Genomic DNA, 21,394 nt, shown 5'->3' with positions numbered 1-21,394 from the left:
CGCTTTTGTCTTCTAGTACAGAGTAATGAATTAGTCGTCCACTTCGGCAGCTATCAAACAGGGATGTACTACCGCCTGGGAAGATATTGGAAGCATAATGTGTTGTCTAATGGTAGACCCTGCTGTCATATGGCATCACCAAAATTGTGACCCAGTCTCAGGTTGCTCATCTGACTTTTTGCCTCATTTACACACTATTGCAGGGTCTCAATTGTTTCTCTTACTTTGACAACACAACATATATACTGTATATCGTTTCTCACTCTTGAATTTTTTTTCATATTTATGTCTCTACAGTATTATTATTATTATTATTATTATTATTATTATTATTATTATTATTATTATTATTATTATTATTATTTTATTTTCGCCCCCCAGGTCCCAATGTGGGTCAATGCCCTTCCCTGTGCCCTGGTGATCTAATCCTGTAAAAAAAAAAAAAAAAAAAAAGCAGCGTTCCCGTCCACCGTGTGCGTCTCCCGTCGTTCTCTACCATATTGACAGTGTGGAGCAGGTGGACAAATAAGCGTCACAGAGGACATTGTATACTTTCTTAAACCTAAATGACCGATCACTAGTGCCAGGCATTCACCTCCACCTTTTCACGTTCGCCAGACTCCTTTCCAAACACAACAGAATACAATGATTGTAACTACCCCGAGCGGAAACATTCACCCACCCCCCGCCATGACATGATTATAGAAGGTACTGTACAATACCTCAGTCAGTAGAGGTGTATCAAGATCCCAGGGTCCGGTGGAATTAAAAATAACCAGTAGCTTGAGACACGTTGATATATCGGATAGGTTGGTTCCTGATAATAGAAAAATCTTCCTCGTACATTGTTCCGTGATGAAAGTTTATCAAATAATACCACAAATAATATTTTGAACGACATTAAGTATTCTTGTGCATTGTATTACTTTAGTGATTATTAGATATAGAGGGGTAGGTGTACTTGTTCAGCACGGTAGGAGGGTGGTGGTAATCCTCCAGATGAGTTGCCGCTTCATAAATATTGTGTACGGGAGAAAATCATTGAGAAGTAAACAGGTTGCTTAAAATAAATTGAATATTCGGTGTGTTGACATTCTGTTTTTACTTCAAGTTATAGTAAGGTGTTATTAATTAAATCTGATTTTATTTATCTATTTACAACAATAGCATTATTACGATATCATTATTTTACACGAGGAAAATAAAAACGAAAAGCATAGAGTAAATATTTTCCGTTACTTTATAGAGAACGACCATGAAGCAGTATTGGTGGTCTAGAGAACGACCATGAAGCAGTATTGGTGGTCTATCTATTTATCTAATACATTAGAGAACGACCATGAAGCAGTATAGAGAACGACCATGAAGCAGTATCTAGAGAACGATCATGAAGCACTTTGAAGCATCTAGAGAACGACCATGAAGCAGTATAGAGAACGACCATGAAGCATATAGAGAACGACCATGAAGCAGTATTGGTGATCTAGAGAACGACCATGAAGCAGTATTGGTGGTCTAGAGAACGACCATGAAGCAGTATTGGTGGTCTAGAGAACGACCATGAAGCAGTATTGGTGGTCTAGAGAACGACCATGAAGCAGTATTGGTGATCTAGAGAACGACCATGAAGCAGTATTGGTGGTCTAGAGAACGACCATGAAGCAGTATTAGTGGTCTAGTGTTATAAAATACCATTATGAAGTCGAGGCTTTATTCATTTAATCGAATGTCTTGGCACTTGCGGCCATATGATTAGTTCACCCACACAGGATGGAAGGCTGCAACATCAATGTCTAAACCTGTTAGGAAATTCGAGGTGCGATTATCACCCTCCACTACAAGGTTGTAAGAACGCTGAGGTGGTTCGTTCGTTTGGCGGTACGAAGTACACAGATAAGTGGTGGGCTAGGCGCTGTGAAGCAACTGGTACCACCGTGGAAAACCGGACCAGTGTAGTTTTAACATTAATACCGGTGTCGATGAAATACGTTGATTATGGTGACGTGTCGTTTAACTATAAGGTTGTGTTGTGAGACGAGTATGTGAACTTGACCATATGCGCCGGCGAGTTACTTTTCTTTAAATAATTAATCTAGTGAAATACTATCCCCTCTTATGTATCTACACTATTAAAGAACTATTTATATTCTACATACGGCCAAGATAACGTTACATACATAATACTTAAGGACGAAATAGATATGGAATTATCGTGAAATGCTATTTTGGTATAACACTCACAAGAGCAGCAGGCCTCCCACACACCGCGATAACTACAGGAATAGTCTTAGGTCTTGGCCCAATATATCAGATTATTACGGACGGTAATGGTAGAGATACTTGTTTTGCCGACTACGTTACTTCACCTGCCTACATTGACTCTCGTTGACGGAGCCGTGTATTACCCAGCTGAGGGGCATTTAATAAGAGACTATCATTAGGGTCTTTGGTGGATGTATCTGTAGCGGGTTCTTTAAGACGGTGTAACCAGCTCTCAGGGACAAAGAACTCCTCCAGGTTATACGTCGCTGCTGGGGGGTTGAATCTTGTTGCCTTACTTTAGGTGCCGCTAATTGGAACACCTCGACTTTGAGCATCTTATATCCGGAGACCAGGAGCGTGCCCGTACACACACACACACTTGTACACATACATACATCTGCACACACACACACACCTGTACACACACACACTTGTACACATACACACACACACACACACACACACACACACACACCTGTACACACACACACACACACACACACACACACCTGTACACACACCCACACACACCTGTACACACACACCTGTACACACACACACTCCTGTACACACTCACCTGTACACAAACACCTGTATATACACACTCACCTGTACACACGCACTCACACCTGTACACACGCACAGACACCTGTATGCACTCACATGCTCACACACCTGTACACACACACACACACTAAAGTCTTGGGCCTCTACGAGTCATACAAAAAACTAAGCGTAATGTATTGTGACGTCACCCATTGTTTAATAATTGAGATATTATATTAACTATTAAGACCGTGATTGTAATTTGACATCATATTTTTGAGGTTCAGGGAAAGAAGTCACAATGTTGCTTGGGGCAAAAAGTGACAGGATATAGTCGCATTTTTGTTTCATTAGCCTAAATAAGGTTTGGTTAGGTTTGGTTAGGTTAGGTTTACGTCGGGTTGTTTAGGATAGGCTAGGGAAGGTTAGGTTTGATAAGGATAGAGGAGGGTAGGTTGGTTAGGTTAGGTTTACGTCGGGTTGTTTAGGATAGGCTAGGGAAGGTTAGGTTTGATAACGATAGAGGAGGGTAGGTTCGGTTAAGTTAGTTCGGTTTAGTTCTGCTAGGTTAAGTTCTATTAGGTTCGGTTTGTTACGGCAAAATTAGCATAAGTTTGGTTAGGTTAGGTTAAGGTAACTTTCTGACCTTCATATAACTTATTTTTTACTTTCATTTTATAACCCAATATACTTTTTCAAATTATTATTATTGATGTCTTTTATATGAAGCACAGTTTGTTATCCTTAGAAAATTGTGTATACATATAAATTCATTTTGCGTGTCAGTGTATATTGTTGAGATTAAATTACAAAATGTGTATTATATTGTATACTGATGAGGTCACAGGTCATTAAAGCGGGTCACAGGTCACTAAGGCAGATCATAGGTAACTAAAGCAGGTCACTAAGGCAGGTCACAACACTAAAACAGGTCATAGGTAACTAAATCAGGTCACAGGTCAATAAAGGCAAGTAAAAAGTCAGTGATGTTAAAACAGGTCACTAAGGCAGGTCACAGGTCACTAAAACAGATCACCGGTCACAAAAGTAGATCACAGGTCACTAACTCCGTATCTGGCTCTCCCACAGAACGCGCGGGCGGCCTACAAGCGGCAGGAATTCAGGTCATTCAACGGACTGAAATCGCCGCCACCGGATGAGACCAGCGTTTCGGATAATGACGAACACCACGACCCATACCCACCTACCTCCCACCCACCCCACGCCCTACCCCCACACTCCCCGCCCACACCTCACGACCACATCCAACAACAACAACAGCAGCATCAGCAACAACAACAACAATCACAACATGAAGAAAATCAGGTATGAGTTTTAATGTTTGTTTTTGTTATGTCTTTGTTTGTTTACATTGTGTTTAGTGTTTTTGTGCACTCTTTAGTCTCTTTGAGTAGTGTCCTCCCCTGAGTGCAATGAAGTAGCCGATAAGGAAGATATCTTACCCATTGAGTACGATGACCCAATCCTTTGAGTACAGTACCTTAACCCATTGAGTGTAATGACGTATTACTCAAGGGGTTAATGACGTATTACTCAAGGGGTTAATGTCATTGCACTCAAGGGGTTAAATTGACAATAAATATTACACTTTTCTAGTCAACGTATTCAGTCCGCGTTTTGTGTTCCATTTCAAGTGTTCTTTAAGAGTTATTTTCCATTATGGAGTAGATTCATGTCACTGAAAGATATACATATATTTTAGTAATAGTTTTTGACATGCGGGATTGAATAGTAGCAGTCATTTTAACCAATTTTACTTGTAAGCTTGTCGGTTTCATCACTCCCCAAAAAATCATGTTTTGTCACGTTATCACAGATCGGCCACTGATTGGTTGTGACGTCACGATCACTGTTTCTCAATCACGATATTTTCAGGAGAGAAAATTATATTAGTTCCTGGCGCTCTGTTGCTCACTAAACTTCTCTTGTCTGTCTGTATCAATTTCATTCTCCCAAGATACGAGACTATCACACAGTCAACTTGGGTGAGGTGTATTTATTTTTTTTTTACGGTATAATTCGACATACTGAGTCTTGGTGTCATATAGAGAAATGGCGGTCGCTCGTCGAATATGTTTACATCTTAAATATAATTTTTTTTCTACAACTGCCGCCATGCAAAGATATATACAGTTTTTCACTCCATTTAATATTTTTCTTCTGTCTCCGTGTAATTTCATTCTTACACATTATTAAACGAGTCATAGAACCAACAGATGACATGCACATTCAGACTCGTATATTTCGTCGACATTCTACAGCTCAGGACGATAGTGGATGCCGCCTAGACCATATAATAACGTCCTCCCACAAAACTAATGTTCCTGTACTTCATTTATCATTATTCTTCCTCGTTTATATTTCATTCCTTTGGGTACTGCACCGCCATACAGCCAACATGAATTGTAAGAACAGCGACATTTATGTACATTTCGGCGTCTTGTAAGAGAACCCAGCTTGGATACCGCCCCCCGAGGGAATTATTTATGCAGTGAAGCCAAGTTACGATTGATGATGTACTGTACACCATAGAACCTCGTGGTTTTCTTCTTATCCAGCAGGTGTTACAGTCACTTAGCAGCAGTGTTTTGTTGACATAAGTTCGGACATGATTCAAAAGCGAGAGGTTTTACGGAAAGAAACCAACTTTATATTGATTTATCAGGATTAATGAATGTTTCCACTACAAAAATTCGTCTTAAATGGTATAATTAAGACATTTATCTGACACAACCAAGTAATAATAAAGACAGTCACCCCACACTAGACTTGGCGTGGCCGTCCACAATAGAAGTAAATTCCATTTGTTTCACGAACCGAATTCCATGTGCATAATTTCCTCGTTTGGGTTGAACAAAATATTTTAACTTTCATCTCAGAGAATTGTGAAGTGTGGCTGATATAGAATGCATCTTCATCGTTCACATAGACTCAACTACAAGAGCCTAGGAAAAGATGGTAACGTTACAGCAATAGTGTTACTGATTATGTGGGATAAAAATTAATTCCCTTCTTCGTAAACATAAACACCATCAGAGGTGTTCCCCCTCCCCACTTCGTATACCACAATGCGGCTAAGGTCGTCAGTCCAGAAATATACCAACTTCTGTTACATTTTTGGCCCTAACATTGTCAAACATGATTTTAGAATGTCGTGCCCTCCTAAGGTGGCTGTGAGGGTAGGGGATAACAACAGAAAGGGGGAGGGGGGGGTTAAGGGAGTGGACTGGGGCCGCTAAGGTGTGTGTGTCTCGTATATCCCATGTTGTCTAGTGGCTAGGATACCTGGCTCTCACCCAGGAGGCCCGGGTTCGATTCCCGGCATGGGAAGACTTTTTCGTGGCGACCCAAGCGAGTGGACCCAGGTTCGATCCCCGGGCAGGTTGGAACTATGGACAAGTTTCTTTGCGCCATTTTCCTCTGTCTACCCAGCAGTAATTAGTAACCTGGATATTCATCGATTTGCGGTTCGTGTTCCGGGTAATAGTTAGCCAAAACAGTTGTCCGGCCTTCTTAGACTATTCCTTGACACTGGGTCATGCAACTCGTTAACTCAGGGTGTGGTTGTTGTGTTGGCGACAGCTCTACACCTTAAACAAATTCACCCCTAGGTGGCCCTTGGGCCCGCCATCTTCGTACACGCAGGGCAACCATTATTTGTTTCGTGCGTCAGACAGTACCCACCAACCGCCATGTCCTCCCTGGAAGATCATCATACCAGGTTGAGATTGACCGTAAGAAGTGACTACAGTATATGTACACTCGCAACAAAAAGTATCGGTGCATACTGTAGTGTGAACAATTTGAGACCAGTGACGATAGGTATTGGGAAAGGCGAGTTGTTCCAGCCGTATGTTGGCAGCCCTGGTCAAGTGAAACAAACCGTTATAAATAAGGTCGGGAAGTGATAAATAGACAGTATGAAATATGAGGAGCTCCCTGTTAACAAAATTATTTGTGATACTTGTGAATATTGCCACATTAATTTATGCTACCAAATAAACCACTCAACCTGGTCGTCCTGAGGGGTGGTGCAGCGTGGACGGCCGCTCCGAGACCTGTCGTCTGTAGCACCAGTTTCGAGGTATCGCCGAATCCATCGTGCAGCGGTGTTCCTGTGGACACCAACCCGCCGGCTAATATTTGTGACGCCGAACCCTTCCTTATGAAGGACAATAGCTCCTCGTGTTCCCTCTGAGGTTTCCATGTCGTCTGGCATGTGTAGATCTCTACTGCTTCATATTGCCTCTGTTTTATACCCACGTTCACCGAGACCTAACCCTCGCTCATCATTCAGTCGACACAAAGCAACAATCCGAAAAGAGGAAACAAACACACTGATTGTGGCAACACCTAGTGGGAGGTGGGTGGGGTTATGAGGATACACTTACCAACCTTCCCGACATATCACAGTGTATACGTATCGTTTCGGAAGTCGTCGATCTCACCCTGCACCGATACTTTTTGGTGCGAGTGTACAAAAAAAGTGGCCGAGGAGGACACACGCACACACACTAATAATAATAGTAATAATTAACCCCCAAAACAAACAAAGGACTGGTTTTTTAACCCCGACGGAAAAATACACAAACGTACAACAGACGCTCTCTTAAAAAAAAAAAAAGAAGAGATTCGAGAATGTATGACTCATTTCAGCTGCGGTACAAACATGGCGTTTAAAATGGCGTCGGATACCGTTTGAGGCTATACCTGAACAAGATAATATATTCTCTTGGTTGGGTGAAAATCTTAATGCACTGGTCTGTTTGTATGAAATATTATATGATAGGTTATAAGTATAGATTTTAGACTAATGCCCAAATTATAGGTCACATGATTGATTATAGATCGATTGCAACACACACACACTATACAGTCTATAAACCTAACCTCTGACGCCATTGGAACTCTTAAGCATTCTACTCATTAATCAAAACCAAATAACCTTTCTGTCCTTTCTGTCTGGATAGCTACCACCCCACCTCCTGTCTTAAGGTTCACAAGAAATGAGATCAGTGCTGTACCTGCTCGTCCACCACACCCCTGATAGCTAAACCACAGGCTAATTCATCGATAGTTAACAGCACAGATCACAAGCTACAATCAGATCATCGTTAACCCGGGCTTCTGTGTGGTGGGGGGGGGGGGGGGTGACGTACGATTTTTGAGCTGAGATGCGCTATACCCCACACGTCAAGAGGTATACAGTACGTCGAATTTTTTGTGTTGGAGCGTTTACCCATTGGCAGTATAGCTGGTATCGGTGGTGGTTTTAGTGGTATTGGTAGCGCCGTCTCCTGCCATATGAGTTGGTTGTACAGAGTTGGGTGAAGACTAGTGTTTGTTTATCCATTCAACATACGTCATTTTATGTTTGTGTGTGCCTTGAGAATTAGATTTGGGACTCCCTCAATAACCTGTAAATATGTGGCATCTATTTTAGAGTTATGGGGTTGATATTTAACTATTGAACATAAAAGTGATTGATATATACCTGTTGAGCATTTATGTGATTGATCTATAGCTGGTGAACAGGTGATTGATTTAATACATAGCTTTTGGACGCAATTTTTCACGTTACATTATATCAGACTACAACGAAAAATACAATAATACAAATAAGTAAAAATATTCTTTAAGTATATCACGTTAAAATCACAACCTGCCGTGACCTACGTGACTCAGTGGTTCGTATTTGTCCACAGTGTCTAAAGTATTTTGTCTGTATGTGTATAGCAGGGGTGTATAATGGTGTGTGTGTATTGTGTATAGGGTGTGATGTGTATGGTGGTGTGGTGTATGTGTATGTGTATAGTGTGTGTGTATGGTGTATGTGTATAGTGGGGGTGTATGTGTATAGTGGGGGGTGTATGTGTACAGTGTGTATAGTGGGGTGTGTATGTATAGTAGGGTGTATGTGCATAGGGTGTATGTGTATATAGGGTATGTGTATGGTAAAGTATGTGCATATGGGGTGTATGTGCATAGTGGGGTATGTGACACATAGTGTATGGGTGTATGTGTATATAGTGGTGTATGTGTGTATATGTATGTGCATAGTGGGAGTGTATGTATAGTGGGGTGTATGTATAGTGGGGTGTATGTGTATAGTAAAGTGTATGATAGTGTGGGGGTGTATGTGTATAGTGGGGTGTATGTATAGTGGGGGTGTATGTGTATAGTGGGGAAGTGTATAGTGGGGGTGTATGTGTATGTATAGTGGGGGTGTATGTATAACGGCGTATATATAATAAAATATGGCGGAGGTGTATATGTATGGCAATGGTGTATATGTATAGCGTAGGGTATACATGTACATCAAAGGTGTATATAAACATATGAATGTGACAGGAGTGTATGTATGTATGTGTGTATGTATGTATGTATGTATGTATGTATGTGTGTATGTATGTATGTATGTATGTATGTATGTATGTATGTATGTATGTATGTATGTATGTATGTAACGGAGGTGTATGTCAAGTGTGCCGGGAGGAAATGCCTGAGGGAGAGAGACAGGTTGTATGGTCAGGGAGGGAGAAGAGAGAGCGGAAGGAAGGAAGGAAGGGAGGGAAGGAAGGAGGGCGGAAGGAAGGAAGGAAGGAAGGAAGGAAGGAAGGAAATGAGGGCGGAAGGAAGGAAGGAAGGAGGAGGGAGGCATGAAGGAAGGAAGGAAGGAGGGAGGCTTGAAGTAAGGAAGGAAGGAAGGAAGGAGGGAGGCATGAAGAGAAGAAGGAAGGATAGAATCTAACCAAATATATATAACCAACACGGACATGACCACTTAAACACACACACACACACACACACACACACACACACACACACACACAACAAAACACAAAAATCGCTTTAAAAAAATCTCACCTTTTCTGGGCTCCTCACTACCCAAGTCACTCTCAATTCATTACGGAGGTTTGGTTAGGTTAGGTTAAGGTTAGGTTAGGTTAAGGTTAGGTTAGGTTAGGTTAAGGTTAGGTTAAGGTTAAGGTTAGGTTAGGTTAGGTTAGGTTAGGTTAGGTTAGGTTAAGGTTAGGTTAGGTTAAGGTTAGGTTTGGTTAGGTTAGGTTTAGGTTAGGTTTGGTTTGGTTTGGTTAGATAGGGTTGGATAGATAGATAGATGTGGATAAATTGATAGATGCAGGTAGATAGATTGATAATTAGCTCCAGATACATAGATTGATATATAGATCCAGATAGATAGATAGACTGCACAGGTACCCTCATGTCAACCTATTTAGGACACATCTCAGACACAGGCATTACGGGAGATACATTTATACATACAAGTTAAGGGAGACGGTGTTAGGGTAAGGTTAGGTTAGGGGTGAGGGAGTTAGGTTAAGGTTAGGTTAGGGGTGAGGGAGTTAGGTTAAGGTTAGGTTAGGGGTGAGGGAGTTAGGTTAAGGTTAGGTGGGGGTAGGGAGTTAGGTTAGGTTAGGGGAGACGGTGTTAGGGGTAGGTTAGGTTCAGAGTCAGGGGATTAGGTTAAGGTTAGGTTAGGGGTGAGGATAGGTTAGGTTAGGAATTGAGGTTGAAGATAAGAGTTAGGTTAGGGTGAGGGATTGGAGGTTAAGGTTAGAGGGTGAGGAGTTAGGTTAAGGTTAGGGGTGAGGTGGTTAGGTTAGGGGTGAGGGATTAGGTTAAGGTTGGGGTGAGGAGTTAGGTTAGGTTGGTTGGGGAGGTGAGGAGTTGGTTTAAGGTTGGGTTAGGGGTGAGAGTTAGGTTAAGGTTAGGTTAGGGGTGAAATTTGAGTTAGGACTGGGTTAGGGGTGAGGAGTTAGGTTAAGAGTTAGGTTAAAGAATTTGAGGAGTTAGGTTAGGTTAGAGTTAGGGGTGAGGGTTGGGTTAGGTTGAGAATTGAGAGTTGAACAAGGTTAGGTTGAGGTAAGAGTTAGGTTAAGGTTAGAGGTGAGGAGTTAGGTTAAGGTTAGGGTGAGAGTTAGGTTTAGGTTAGGAATTGAGAGTTAGGTTAGGTTAGGAATTGAGGAGTTAGGTTAAGGTTAGAGATTGAGGAGTTAGGTTAAGGTTAGGAATTTGAGAGTTAGGTTAGAGTTAGGTTAGGTTAAGGTTAGGTTAGGGGTGAGGGAGTTAGGTTAAGGTTAGGTTAGGGGTGAGGGAGTTAGGTTAAGGTTAGGTTAGGGGTGAGGGAGTTAGGTTAAGGTTAGGTTAGGGGTGAGGGAGTTAGGGGGCAGGTAGCGGCGCTGTGTTGAGGTCTCAGGCGTGATTGCTCGTTACGACAGGTATTTCGACGACGCTGGTCCGACTAATCTCCACTGTCTGCCGCCGACGCTGTGGTGGTAATTATCGCGGCGGAAAGGTTATTTTATTGTGTTTTTAATCATTAGAATGCGTAAGAGTTTCAATGATGTCAAAGGTCAAGTTTATGGTGTGTGTGTGTGTGTGTGTGTGTGTGAGTGTGTGTCCACGTTAATAGAGTATCGTTATTAATAGCAGTAGTAGTAATAGTAGCAGTTGTACGATTATTATTATTATTATTCAACACGGTGGTCGAGTTACGGAGGCCCTGACGTCAGCGAGCGGGTATAGTTTCGTTAAATATAATCGATCACCGCTGTCGACCTGTGACCTAATTATAATCAACATCGAACCTAAATGTAATGTCCTTATGGAATCTTTCTCCACCTGTACTTATCTCTTTGCCTGTACCTGTGTTTCTCTACCTGTACTTGTGTTTCTCTACCTGTACTTGTGTTTCTCTACCTGTACTTGTGTTTCTCTACCTGTACTTGTGTTTCTCTACCTGTACCTGTGTTTCTCTACCTGTACCTGTGTTTTTCTACCTGTACCTGAACTTTCTGTGCCTTAGACACTCTACCTGTACATGTTTCTCTACCTGTACTTGTGTTTCTCTACCTGTACCTGTGTTTCTCTACCTGTACCTGTGTTTTTCTACCTGTACCTGTGTTTCTCTACCTGTACCTGTGTTCCTCTACCTGTACCTCTATCTCTACCTCTATCTGCAGTGCTGTTGTTTCTGAATCAATGAAGAGAAATATACCGAGGAATTACACGTGCATTTCAGGGTTTGTGTGTGTGTGTGTGTGTTGGCTGGTAGACTCACTTCTGGTGTAGGAACAGCCGGACGGAAAAGTTACCTCCGAGCGGCGAGGCGGACGGCGGCGGACGACACAGTTCCATCTTATAATACACGGGCGGTTCCTCCTTCGTGTGGGGGAAATACCGTATAGGAGGGGGGATAACTCACCACCTAGGTCCTGATACTCAAAAGATTCGTATTGATTCGTGAGCTGGTGAGAATGTATCTAATATCAGTAGAGTCTCAGGTCAGTTTAGGTGTTCTCTTAGCCTGCGTTTTTGTGCCGTAGTTTTTAAAGGAGTCTCTTGGATGCGTTATTGTAGGGTAAATTAGAGAGGTGTTTCAGTGTGTGGTGGTTTTAAAGAGTCGATATTTGTGTTGTAGCGGAAGTGAAAGCTATAGATGCGTTCCCACACCTCTATAGGAAGAAATGAATGTGTTTATCTTTGTGAATTAATCGCCATGTGATTTATAAAGACTCTAGTTCAATTTTACGAAGAACTTAAAAATCACAGGGAGATAACAGACAAAATGTTCTTGTCAGATCTGTTCAACGAGGTGGCTAAAACCGAAAGATAATTATATTTGAAGCATGGATGTTCTCAACTGACGGAGCTCACCACAGGACAAATACAGAGTCCTGGGGTGGTATATATGAGGGTTGAAAGGGAGAGGTATTTTGTGAATTGATATTTCCTGAACAGAATTTGTAGTTAAGGTTGTTATTTGTTTGATAGACCAGTGACCGGAAATATCTGTTAGTATAAGGAGAGTGATGTGGTATCCTAACAACTGTACAGTGGTGGATTATTCTCTGATTAGGTCATTAGGTTATTACTGTTGACTTGTTATGTGTCTTCGCGGCTCGTGGGAGAAAAAATGGTTCTGTGTCTTTGAGAATCTATCTTGGTGTCGGAGTTTATGTTGAATTAGTTGATGGTTTTTGGGGTATCTTGGATTTGATTGTCGAGAAGAACAAACAGACAGGCAAAAGGGCGGAGAAGGTATGGACTCAGGGCGGGGAGGCTGGTGGCGGCGGTGGTCGGCGGGGGGAGCGAGCGTAAGAAAATGATGTTTTTACAGATAGAGAATGACGGTGCCGACGCCCGCCACACAAGATGGTGCCGCCCGCCCCGGGCAGCGCTTATAACCCGTCTTAACTAACACTCCAGCTAGTCAGTGGGCTGTTTTCGAACAGTAGAACAGTAATCAATGTAACTTTCCGAACACCAGCTATTTAATGATTTTTTTTTTCTCGTTTGATGTTCAATAATCAACTTAGTAATTAGGTTAATATAATTAACTGCCAGTTTTATTCGTGTTTACTTAGTCAGTATGAGAGTTTAGAATAGCGATCCGAAATGACTTCGAATACCTGTAATAATACGACTCCGTCACTAGTTCAAGGTCGTTCAATAATTAAATACTTGTAACAACCAATACTACTTGTGACTGGTTAGCTCATTTGCATATTTCGAAGAGTGGCCGATGTCAAGGAATGTTCGGAGTAACAAACTGAACGCCGATGATATTAGACTAGTAACGCCTTCCGATCGTTCGTTAATTACACCAGTCTCGTTAGTTCGAATTTCTTACAAGACAACCAAGTCGTTCGATTAGAGAAAACTGCGAAATCCGTCGACTTTTGTGTGTGAAATTTGATCACTAACTGCGGTCGGGGCCACCGTTCACCGCCGACACAAGATCCTTCGTTCGCCTGAGATTGTTCGGTAGTTCAGTAATTATTTAAATATGATGATCAACTGTTAATATCTCGTGTTGTTGTAGCTTAAAGGTAATTTGATAATTCGATGCGCAACGACCAGACTTGTTAGCGTAATGTGTACTAACTTACACTTAATATTTTGAACAGTGATGAAGGGGAAGAGTGTTCCGGCAACACTGTCTTGTGGGAAGTAAGATCAAATTAACTCTTCTATAACTACCAATATTATTAGTGTTTTATGAAGTAATTTAAGCGACTTTCGAACACTTACCGAACAGTGATCAGGATAAAAGGATCGAACACCCTCGTTAGCAGATGCGGTTCACTCCTAATAATCCTGTAATTAATTAGGTTTAATTACCTGTTTTGTGACTCGCTTTACCGAACACAAGGGGACGGTGATCGGAGTGACGTCACCAGGTAAATAAACAGGTGTGATTTAACAGGTGTGAATAGTCGGTATATAAGCCAGATGTTAATTTTCAGGTTAATCAGTAAACGACCAGGTGTAATTAGTTTGTAAATTACCTAAACGTTATTGATCAGTTGTGGTGTACCAGGTGAAATTAATTACTAAATCACCAGGTGTAAATTAAGTTGTAAATAATCTCAATCACTTGTGAAATAGATTAGATAGCTGGATATTTAATCTCACTAGCCGGTTAATTAGCTTAATTGACCGGTTGTTTGATCTCAGTGACCGGATACACATTTCAGACAGTTCTTTTTTGTCGCCGTTTGCCGGATTGGTTAAGAGGTTTAGCCGTTAACAGATTCCCTCTTGTTGTTATTTATTTTTAACTGTTTGTGACTGTTGTTTGGTCGGACCGTTAACTGGTGATGCTTGTCCCGTTATCCGGCCGCCACAGACGCTTGAGCCCGATGTATTAACCCCTGTTGACCGGTCACATAGTCTCCGTTAACAATACATAATATCTGTTGATTGCCTCCACGGTGTCTGTTTTCCTGTTGGATTTGCTTCCGTTAGCCAACAGCGTCACCTCCGTTAATTGTCTTTTATCATCACGGTTAACAGTCAGAAATCCTCCCGTTAAGTCATCACTCATTCTTGTTAATGGGGGAAATATTTAACGTAGTAGGGGTTATACTGTTAACTGTTATCACTCCGTTAACTGTAATCCGCGTTAGCCTTTTCAAAAACTACACCGTTGTCTAATTATACCCGTTACTAGACAAAACTACTCCCCGTTAACAGGCAAGAGATAATTTCCATAACATCACTCTCCGTTCATAGGCAAATAATATATTCCTCTGTTAACAGTAATCACCCCAATACTAACAGAAAAAAAAATCCCCGTTCAATCAGTACCTCCATTAACAGGAAAAGTCATCATCATTACCCCTGTACCCGTTAACAGACAGTAGATATTCCCCTTAATCGTTCAACATAACCTTTCCGTTTCCACCCACAAGTACCTCCGTTTAACAGTAACTTAATACCGACCTAACAGATCCGTTGTCAATAGACGTGGAAATTAGTTGAGGTTCTCCGCTGCTTATATTGATTTTGAAGACTGTCAAGCTAGGTGATGAGGGGGTGGAGGGACACACACACACGCACGCACGTCTTAAATACCGCTACAAGGAGGGTTCCGTCCGACCAGGCTTTACACCCCCTGTTCGCCCGCCCGCCCGCTCGCTTGCACACTCTTCTCCGCTTTTCCGTCCAATTAACCTCCGCTAACCGGCTATATTAACCTCTCTTATCCGGCTAATTATAATACCCAACAAGAGGCTATGGTATTATCCATGATTTAAGTAAGGTCCGTTAGGGAAGAAATATTGGATTCAATTGTCTATATCCAGATTCGTTAATATGGATACATAATCATAAACAGTATAGGTTAAAGTTGTAACCATCAGTTAACAGGATTATTTATTTTTATCACTAACACGCAACCTTTGTGTGTGTGTGCGCGTGCGTGCATGTGTAAATCATAAGGGGGTATTCTCAAGGTGCTAAAGCTGGAAAAGCATAACTTAGGCTGCTATAATGTATTAAAGTAATATTTTCATCGAAAGTCTTGAAGCACAGACCGCAAGTTTAGTTTCTACATTCTGAGTTTTGTTTTCAATATATCGTACCTATATCTGTATTTGCTGTTTATATATTAAATTCCTCAATAACTGTAGTCATTAATTTGCTCATTGGTTAAGAAGTATTTACATAGGAAGAATCACTACGCCGCCTCCGCCTCGTTAAGTATGGATGATTTTTTTCTTCTTCATCAGGAATATTTATTTCAGGAAGACTAATTAGCCAATAAACTTTGGAAGGTCGTAGTAGAAATAAGAATTATGATTATATTAGGTTAAAGGAGAAACATAATTGAGGATGTATCTATAGTCAGTTCAGTACAGAAAATAATCATAAGTTAGTGCTGAACAAAATTAAACGAACCGAGATAAACACAAAGAGCATCAGTTGTTTTAAAGGTTTAGAAGTAAATTCCTCTATTTTGTAAACTTGACTAAAATAATATATTTCAGTACCATTAGATATGACTGAGGAGATATGAAAAAAAAAACGAAAATTACCCAAGAGGAAAAAGTTAATACTTTGTAAAACAATAACGAAGCTTCTCATAGAATATAGTCATACATCTTTACTTTGGAAAGAACAAAAATAAACAAACAATTAATCCTTCCATAAAAATAGGGAAATTCGCGCCATAGTTGTTGAGATCAATAAGGAAGAGTTTCACGTAGATCTTCACACACAAGGTTGGTGTAGTTCGTGTTTTTATTGTGTTACTACGCTTCAACAACTGAGGTCTTACAAGGTCGTACTCTGAGCAGTTTACACACTAGACATTAACAGCTAAATATTTGTAAACGATACAACTCTCTGGTTAAAAGGAAATAAAATATTGAAGTAATGATTAAAGAAGATATAACAAATTGAGGATAGCTAATAAGTGTTTCCTGATTATTTCACTAGAAGGAGACTCGCGCCATCAGACACTACATGCGTGGTAATGTATCATATGATGGAATACATATACTTTTCTCATGAGTAGAGAATTACCAAAATATTTTTACCCAGCTTTTCACAACATGCATTAAACAAGAAAAGTGTCAGAGCTGTAATAATGCTATTGTCATTCTTCCCCTCAAGAGAAAAATAGATATAGGATACTTAAGAGAACGTCAGACCTGTTTACCGATTTCTAGTTGTGCGCCGCTTAACGGATGAACCTGATAATGGCGGCTCCAAGGATTGCGTCACCACACACGACGCATTACTAACTGGGCGATCGATATTTTGACAGTGTCGTTTGATGCCTTGTACAGAAGTAAAGATTAAATGTATATTTTTGTCCAGTGTCAAAGAAATAAATATTAACTGAGTTCTAAAATTGAATTGGCACACAAAGAATATTTTGTGTTATACTAATCATCTGAGTGTTGATTGGCTTCCACTTACTGCATCAGGTGTCAATACCCCATCAAGAGCGTTTTGACCAAGAGTTCAGTATTTTAAGTTGCATCTGTAAGGTGTGACTGAAGGTTTGAGAGAGAGAACTGGACAAGAATGCTAAATATTGCTTCTCTAACTCGGTGAGATTCTCAAGGCGCGAAAACTAATGACATGGTTAGCCAGAAACAACCCCATGATCGTGCCACTCATGTTGATTACGTGTCACAGACCTGAGCATCGTATTATAACTGATTAATGGCAAATGTTCCATCGTAAAATTTATCTTGGAATGTTTACTCAAGCTCGTCAAATCATTGTTTATCTTTGTCTTTGCCTTGTAAATATACTGTAGTGCTGTTATTAAAAAAAAAAAATCCATCACCGCCAGGCTTACTGAGCAGTAATAAATGTCATTCGTGAGATAAGATATGTCCGGCTGTCATGGGTCTTATCTGTCATATAATCTTATAGCAGCAGTGATTGTACCCTCGAGTAGTACCCAATTAAATGTCTTTTTTTTTAAGTAGCAAGATATTGTATAAAGAAGTTGCTTCATTACATATATGTTTTCAAGCGTATGAATTCCGTAAAAAAAAAAAACTTTTAATCTTTACCCCTCCGAACAAACTGTCTGCATAGCTTCCAAAGACTGGACCAGTCGGTAATGCGGGCTGGCCCGTGTGCTGGTAAACACCACTGTCGGCTTCATCCGCAAGATGGCGCGTTACACTACGTCATAAGGAGCCTTCGGCCGGTTTCATATAAAATCTGTATAGAAACACTTACCAATAAATTTCAGACACAACTAAACCTCACTCAGATAAGAAAATAACAAGACACAATTTAAAATTACGTGACTAATTGCCCAGAACATATTCAGCGATACAGTGAGTATGTATAAACAATATATTTAAAGAATTATCGATTATGATAAGGCTTTCGATTCAATAAATGTATTATCTGTAATAAAGGCTTTACGAAGTCAGGGAACCAAAGGAAATTTCCACTGACAATACTAGTGGTACACAGACACAGAAATGCTAACTCTTCACTTGTGTTGCACAGGCCATTGAAAATAACATATTAAAGTGAGGTAAGATGATTTACCTACGACATGGAAACAACTTTTCGATTTGGTTCAAAGTGTAAATACAGCCGTCATGCGCAGTTTTTGCACCTCTTTCGTTTTATGTTTGATGATATGTATTACTGCGCTTCAAGGACTAGGATGTTAAGCGCTTCTCCATACGTCAACTATGAAAATTTAAGAGAAATCTCAACGATAACGTTATTGTAACATCTGTTTAAATTGTGGCGTTTAACACATTCTTATTTTTATTGCCGACTTTATTTACCCACTTTACTTATGCCAATGCCTTTATTTATGCTAAACTCAACATAATTACAAGCATGAATATTACATCTGAACGAAAGAAACAAACCAAAGAGTAGGCTTAGAAATTATCGTAATCAAAACACTTTCAATATCTCAAAAATTTTCATATATAGGCCAAGAATATTAATTTAGGGGGAGTGGCCGAGTCTTAATTCGTAATGTAATCGATATCACTGTGTGGAAACTAGTCAAGCGAAAGTAAGAGAGGTTTTGTAATACTAGGTCGTACATTTAAAAAAAAATATCGTCTGTCTTAAATAAAAATAAAGTCAATAATATGTATTTTCAAGATCTACAAACTTGACTTAGGTGATGAGAAGATGTCTGATAGTTTATAAGAGTAGGAAATATAACTAACTGGGTGACGCTTCAAACAATACTCTCTCTCTCTCTCTCTCTCTCTCTCTCTCAGTCCTTCTTTCAGTTATTCCCCTCATTGTTGTAAAAGGTGCATCCGCCTTTCTCTGGTACTTCCCCCACTCCACCACAACAAACGACTCAAATCTGGTTTACTAGTGTCACGCTTCATGAGCATTACCCATCACCAACACGTTCCATTCGCTGACACATTCATCCAGTCGCCGGTATCTGAATCCTCCCTTCCTCCTTCATTCAAACTAATTTTTATTTCACTCTATCTTTATTCTTATGTTCGTCATTTAACTTTTATTAACATTCACTAGTAATTTTGTATGTCTTCATTTAGTTATTTACCTTTTTTTAACTTTCAATTCACAATAAACTGTTTTCCTCGATTAATTATTACTAACATTCGCTATTAATTATTTTATTCGTTTAACTTTGATCAACATTCACAATTAACTATTTTTCCTCTATTAATTTAATCACCATTCACAATTAACTATTTTTCCCCTATTAACTTTTATCAACATTCACAATTAATTATTTTCCCCTTTTAACTTTTATCAACATTCACAATTAACTCTCCTGGTATACTCATTCACTCCTAGACTCATTCACTAATATATGTATAACCTTTCCTCGGAGTTATTCACCAAAGCCGTGTTGTTACCTTAAAACAAGCGGCTGACTCATTCACTCGCTCAACACAACTCGCTTCCTATTTTGCATCAGCGTATCATTAATCATCTAACTTGCATCTCTCTCTATCACTCTTGGTTTTCACGTCGTCTTTCACCAGGTATCATACATACTCTTCCCGACAGTACTCTTAACTGGATAATTGACTCTTCCCGACAGTACTCTTAACTGGATAATTGACTCTTCCCGACAGTACTCTTAACTGAATAATTGACTCTTCCCGACAGTACTCATAACTGGAGAATTGACTCTTCCCGACAGTACTCTTAACTTGATATTTTACTCTTCCCGACAGTACTCTTCATTGGATATTTTACTCTTCCCGATAGACTCTTAACTGGATATTTTACTCTTCCCGACGGACTCCTAATTGAGTATTTTACGCCTCCCGACAGTACTCTTCATTAGATATTTTACTCATCCCGACAATACTCTTAACTGGATAATTAACTCTTCCCGACAGCACTCTTATCTGGATAATTAACTCTTCCCGACAATACTCTTAACTGGAAAATTAACTTTCCCGACAGTACTCTTATCTGGATAATTAACTCTTCCCGACAGTACTCTTATCTGGATAATTAACTCTTCCCGATAGACTCTTAACTGGATATGTTACTCTTCCCGACGGACTCTTAATTGAATATTTTACGCCTCCCGATAGTACTCTTCATTGGATATTTTACTCTTCCCGATAGACTCTTAACTGGATATTTTACTCTTCCCGACAGTACTCTTCATTGGATATTTTACTCTTCCCGATAGACTCTTAACTGGATATTTTACTCTTCCCGACGGACTCTTAATTGAGTATTTTACGCCTCCCGACAGTACTCTTCATTGGATATTTTACTCTTCCCGATAGACTCTTAACTGGATATTTTACTCTTCCCGACGGACTCTTAATTGAGTATTTTACGCCTCCCGACAGTACTCCGTGTTTCACTCTTCCCGACAGTACTCCTAACTAGATATTTTACTCTTCCCGAACATTATCACCCAACATTTTTTTCCATACATTTTTTACCATCTACCACTAACCTCTTTCTTTTTTTTTTTGGTCCTCTCTACTGTATTAAGTACGCATTTAATAAACCCGTAAACGCCACAAACATATATATTTTCCCCGCCCCTTAGACACTTTCGCTCATAGTCGCTTCTAACTCACAAAAAACAAACTTGATTCGCGTATATAGTCTTCCCTTTGTGAACCTATACTGCATTTAATACTCTCTCTCTCAGTTCGCTTTTATTATTATATGTAGCATCTATTAATATGTAATTGTTTATGACGAGTGTGTGAACTAAGCTATAAGCGCTTGAAGTTCTTATGTAGCTATAGTTGTTGATGTGTAGCGATGCATTATTATTACTATTACTAACGGTATACCTTTCCTTCTGTTATGTATTACCTGTACTGTCTACCAGCCTTAACCTGTACTGTCTACCAGCCTTAACCTGTACTGTCTACCAGCCTTAACCTGTACTGTCTACCAGCCTTAACCTGTACTGTCTACCAGCCTTAACCTGTACTGTCTACCAGCCTTAACCTGTACTGTCTACCAGCCTTAACCTGTACTGTCTACCAGCCTGTACCAGCCTGTCTGTCTGCCAGCCTTAACCTGTACTGTCTACCAGCCTTAACCTGTACTGTCTACCAGCCTTAACCTGTACTGTCTACCAGCCTTAACCTGTACTGTCTACCAGCCTTAACCTGTACTGTCTACCAGCCTTAACCTGTACTGTCTACCAGCCTTAACCTGTACTGTCTACCAGCCTTAACCTGTACTGTCTACCAGCCTTAACCTGTACTGTCTACCAGCCTTAACCTGTACTGTCTACCAGCCTTAACCTGTACTGTCTACCAGCCTTAACCTG

At 40.3% G+C, this 21,394-nt stretch overlaps 1 protein-coding gene and 1 non-coding gene across 5 annotated transcripts in view; both read left to right on the top strand.

Moving 5' to 3' along the window:
• LOC121863229 (homeobox protein dve-1-like) overlaps positions 1–21,394 on the top strand; it is a 190,408-nt gene that overhangs the window by 156,667 nt on the left and 12,347 nt on the right. For all 4 annotated transcript variants that reach the window (XM_042361719.1, XM_042361720.1, XM_042361721.1 and 1 more), the window contains exon 9: positions 3,898–4,134. In XM_042361719.1, the coding sequence (XP_042217653.1) occupies positions 3,898–4,134 (237 nt within the window). The remainder of the gene's footprint in view (positions 1–3,897; positions 4,135–21,394) is intronic.
• Trnae-cuc lies at positions 6,088–6,159 on the top strand. The gene has a single exon. It is a non-coding gene; the product is annotated as a tRNA-Glu (tRNA).

Source organism: Homarus americanus, unplaced genomic scaffold, assembly GCF_018991925.1.
Source record: "Homarus americanus isolate GMGI-L3 unplaced genomic scaffold, GMGI_Hamer_2.0 scaffold46197, whole genome shotgun sequence".
Taxonomy (NCBI): Eukaryota; Metazoa; Arthropoda; class Malacostraca; order Decapoda; family Nephropidae; genus Homarus; species Homarus americanus.
The sequence above is the reverse complement of the archived record's forward strand: the minus strand, read 5'-3'. Positions and strand labels throughout refer to the sequence as shown.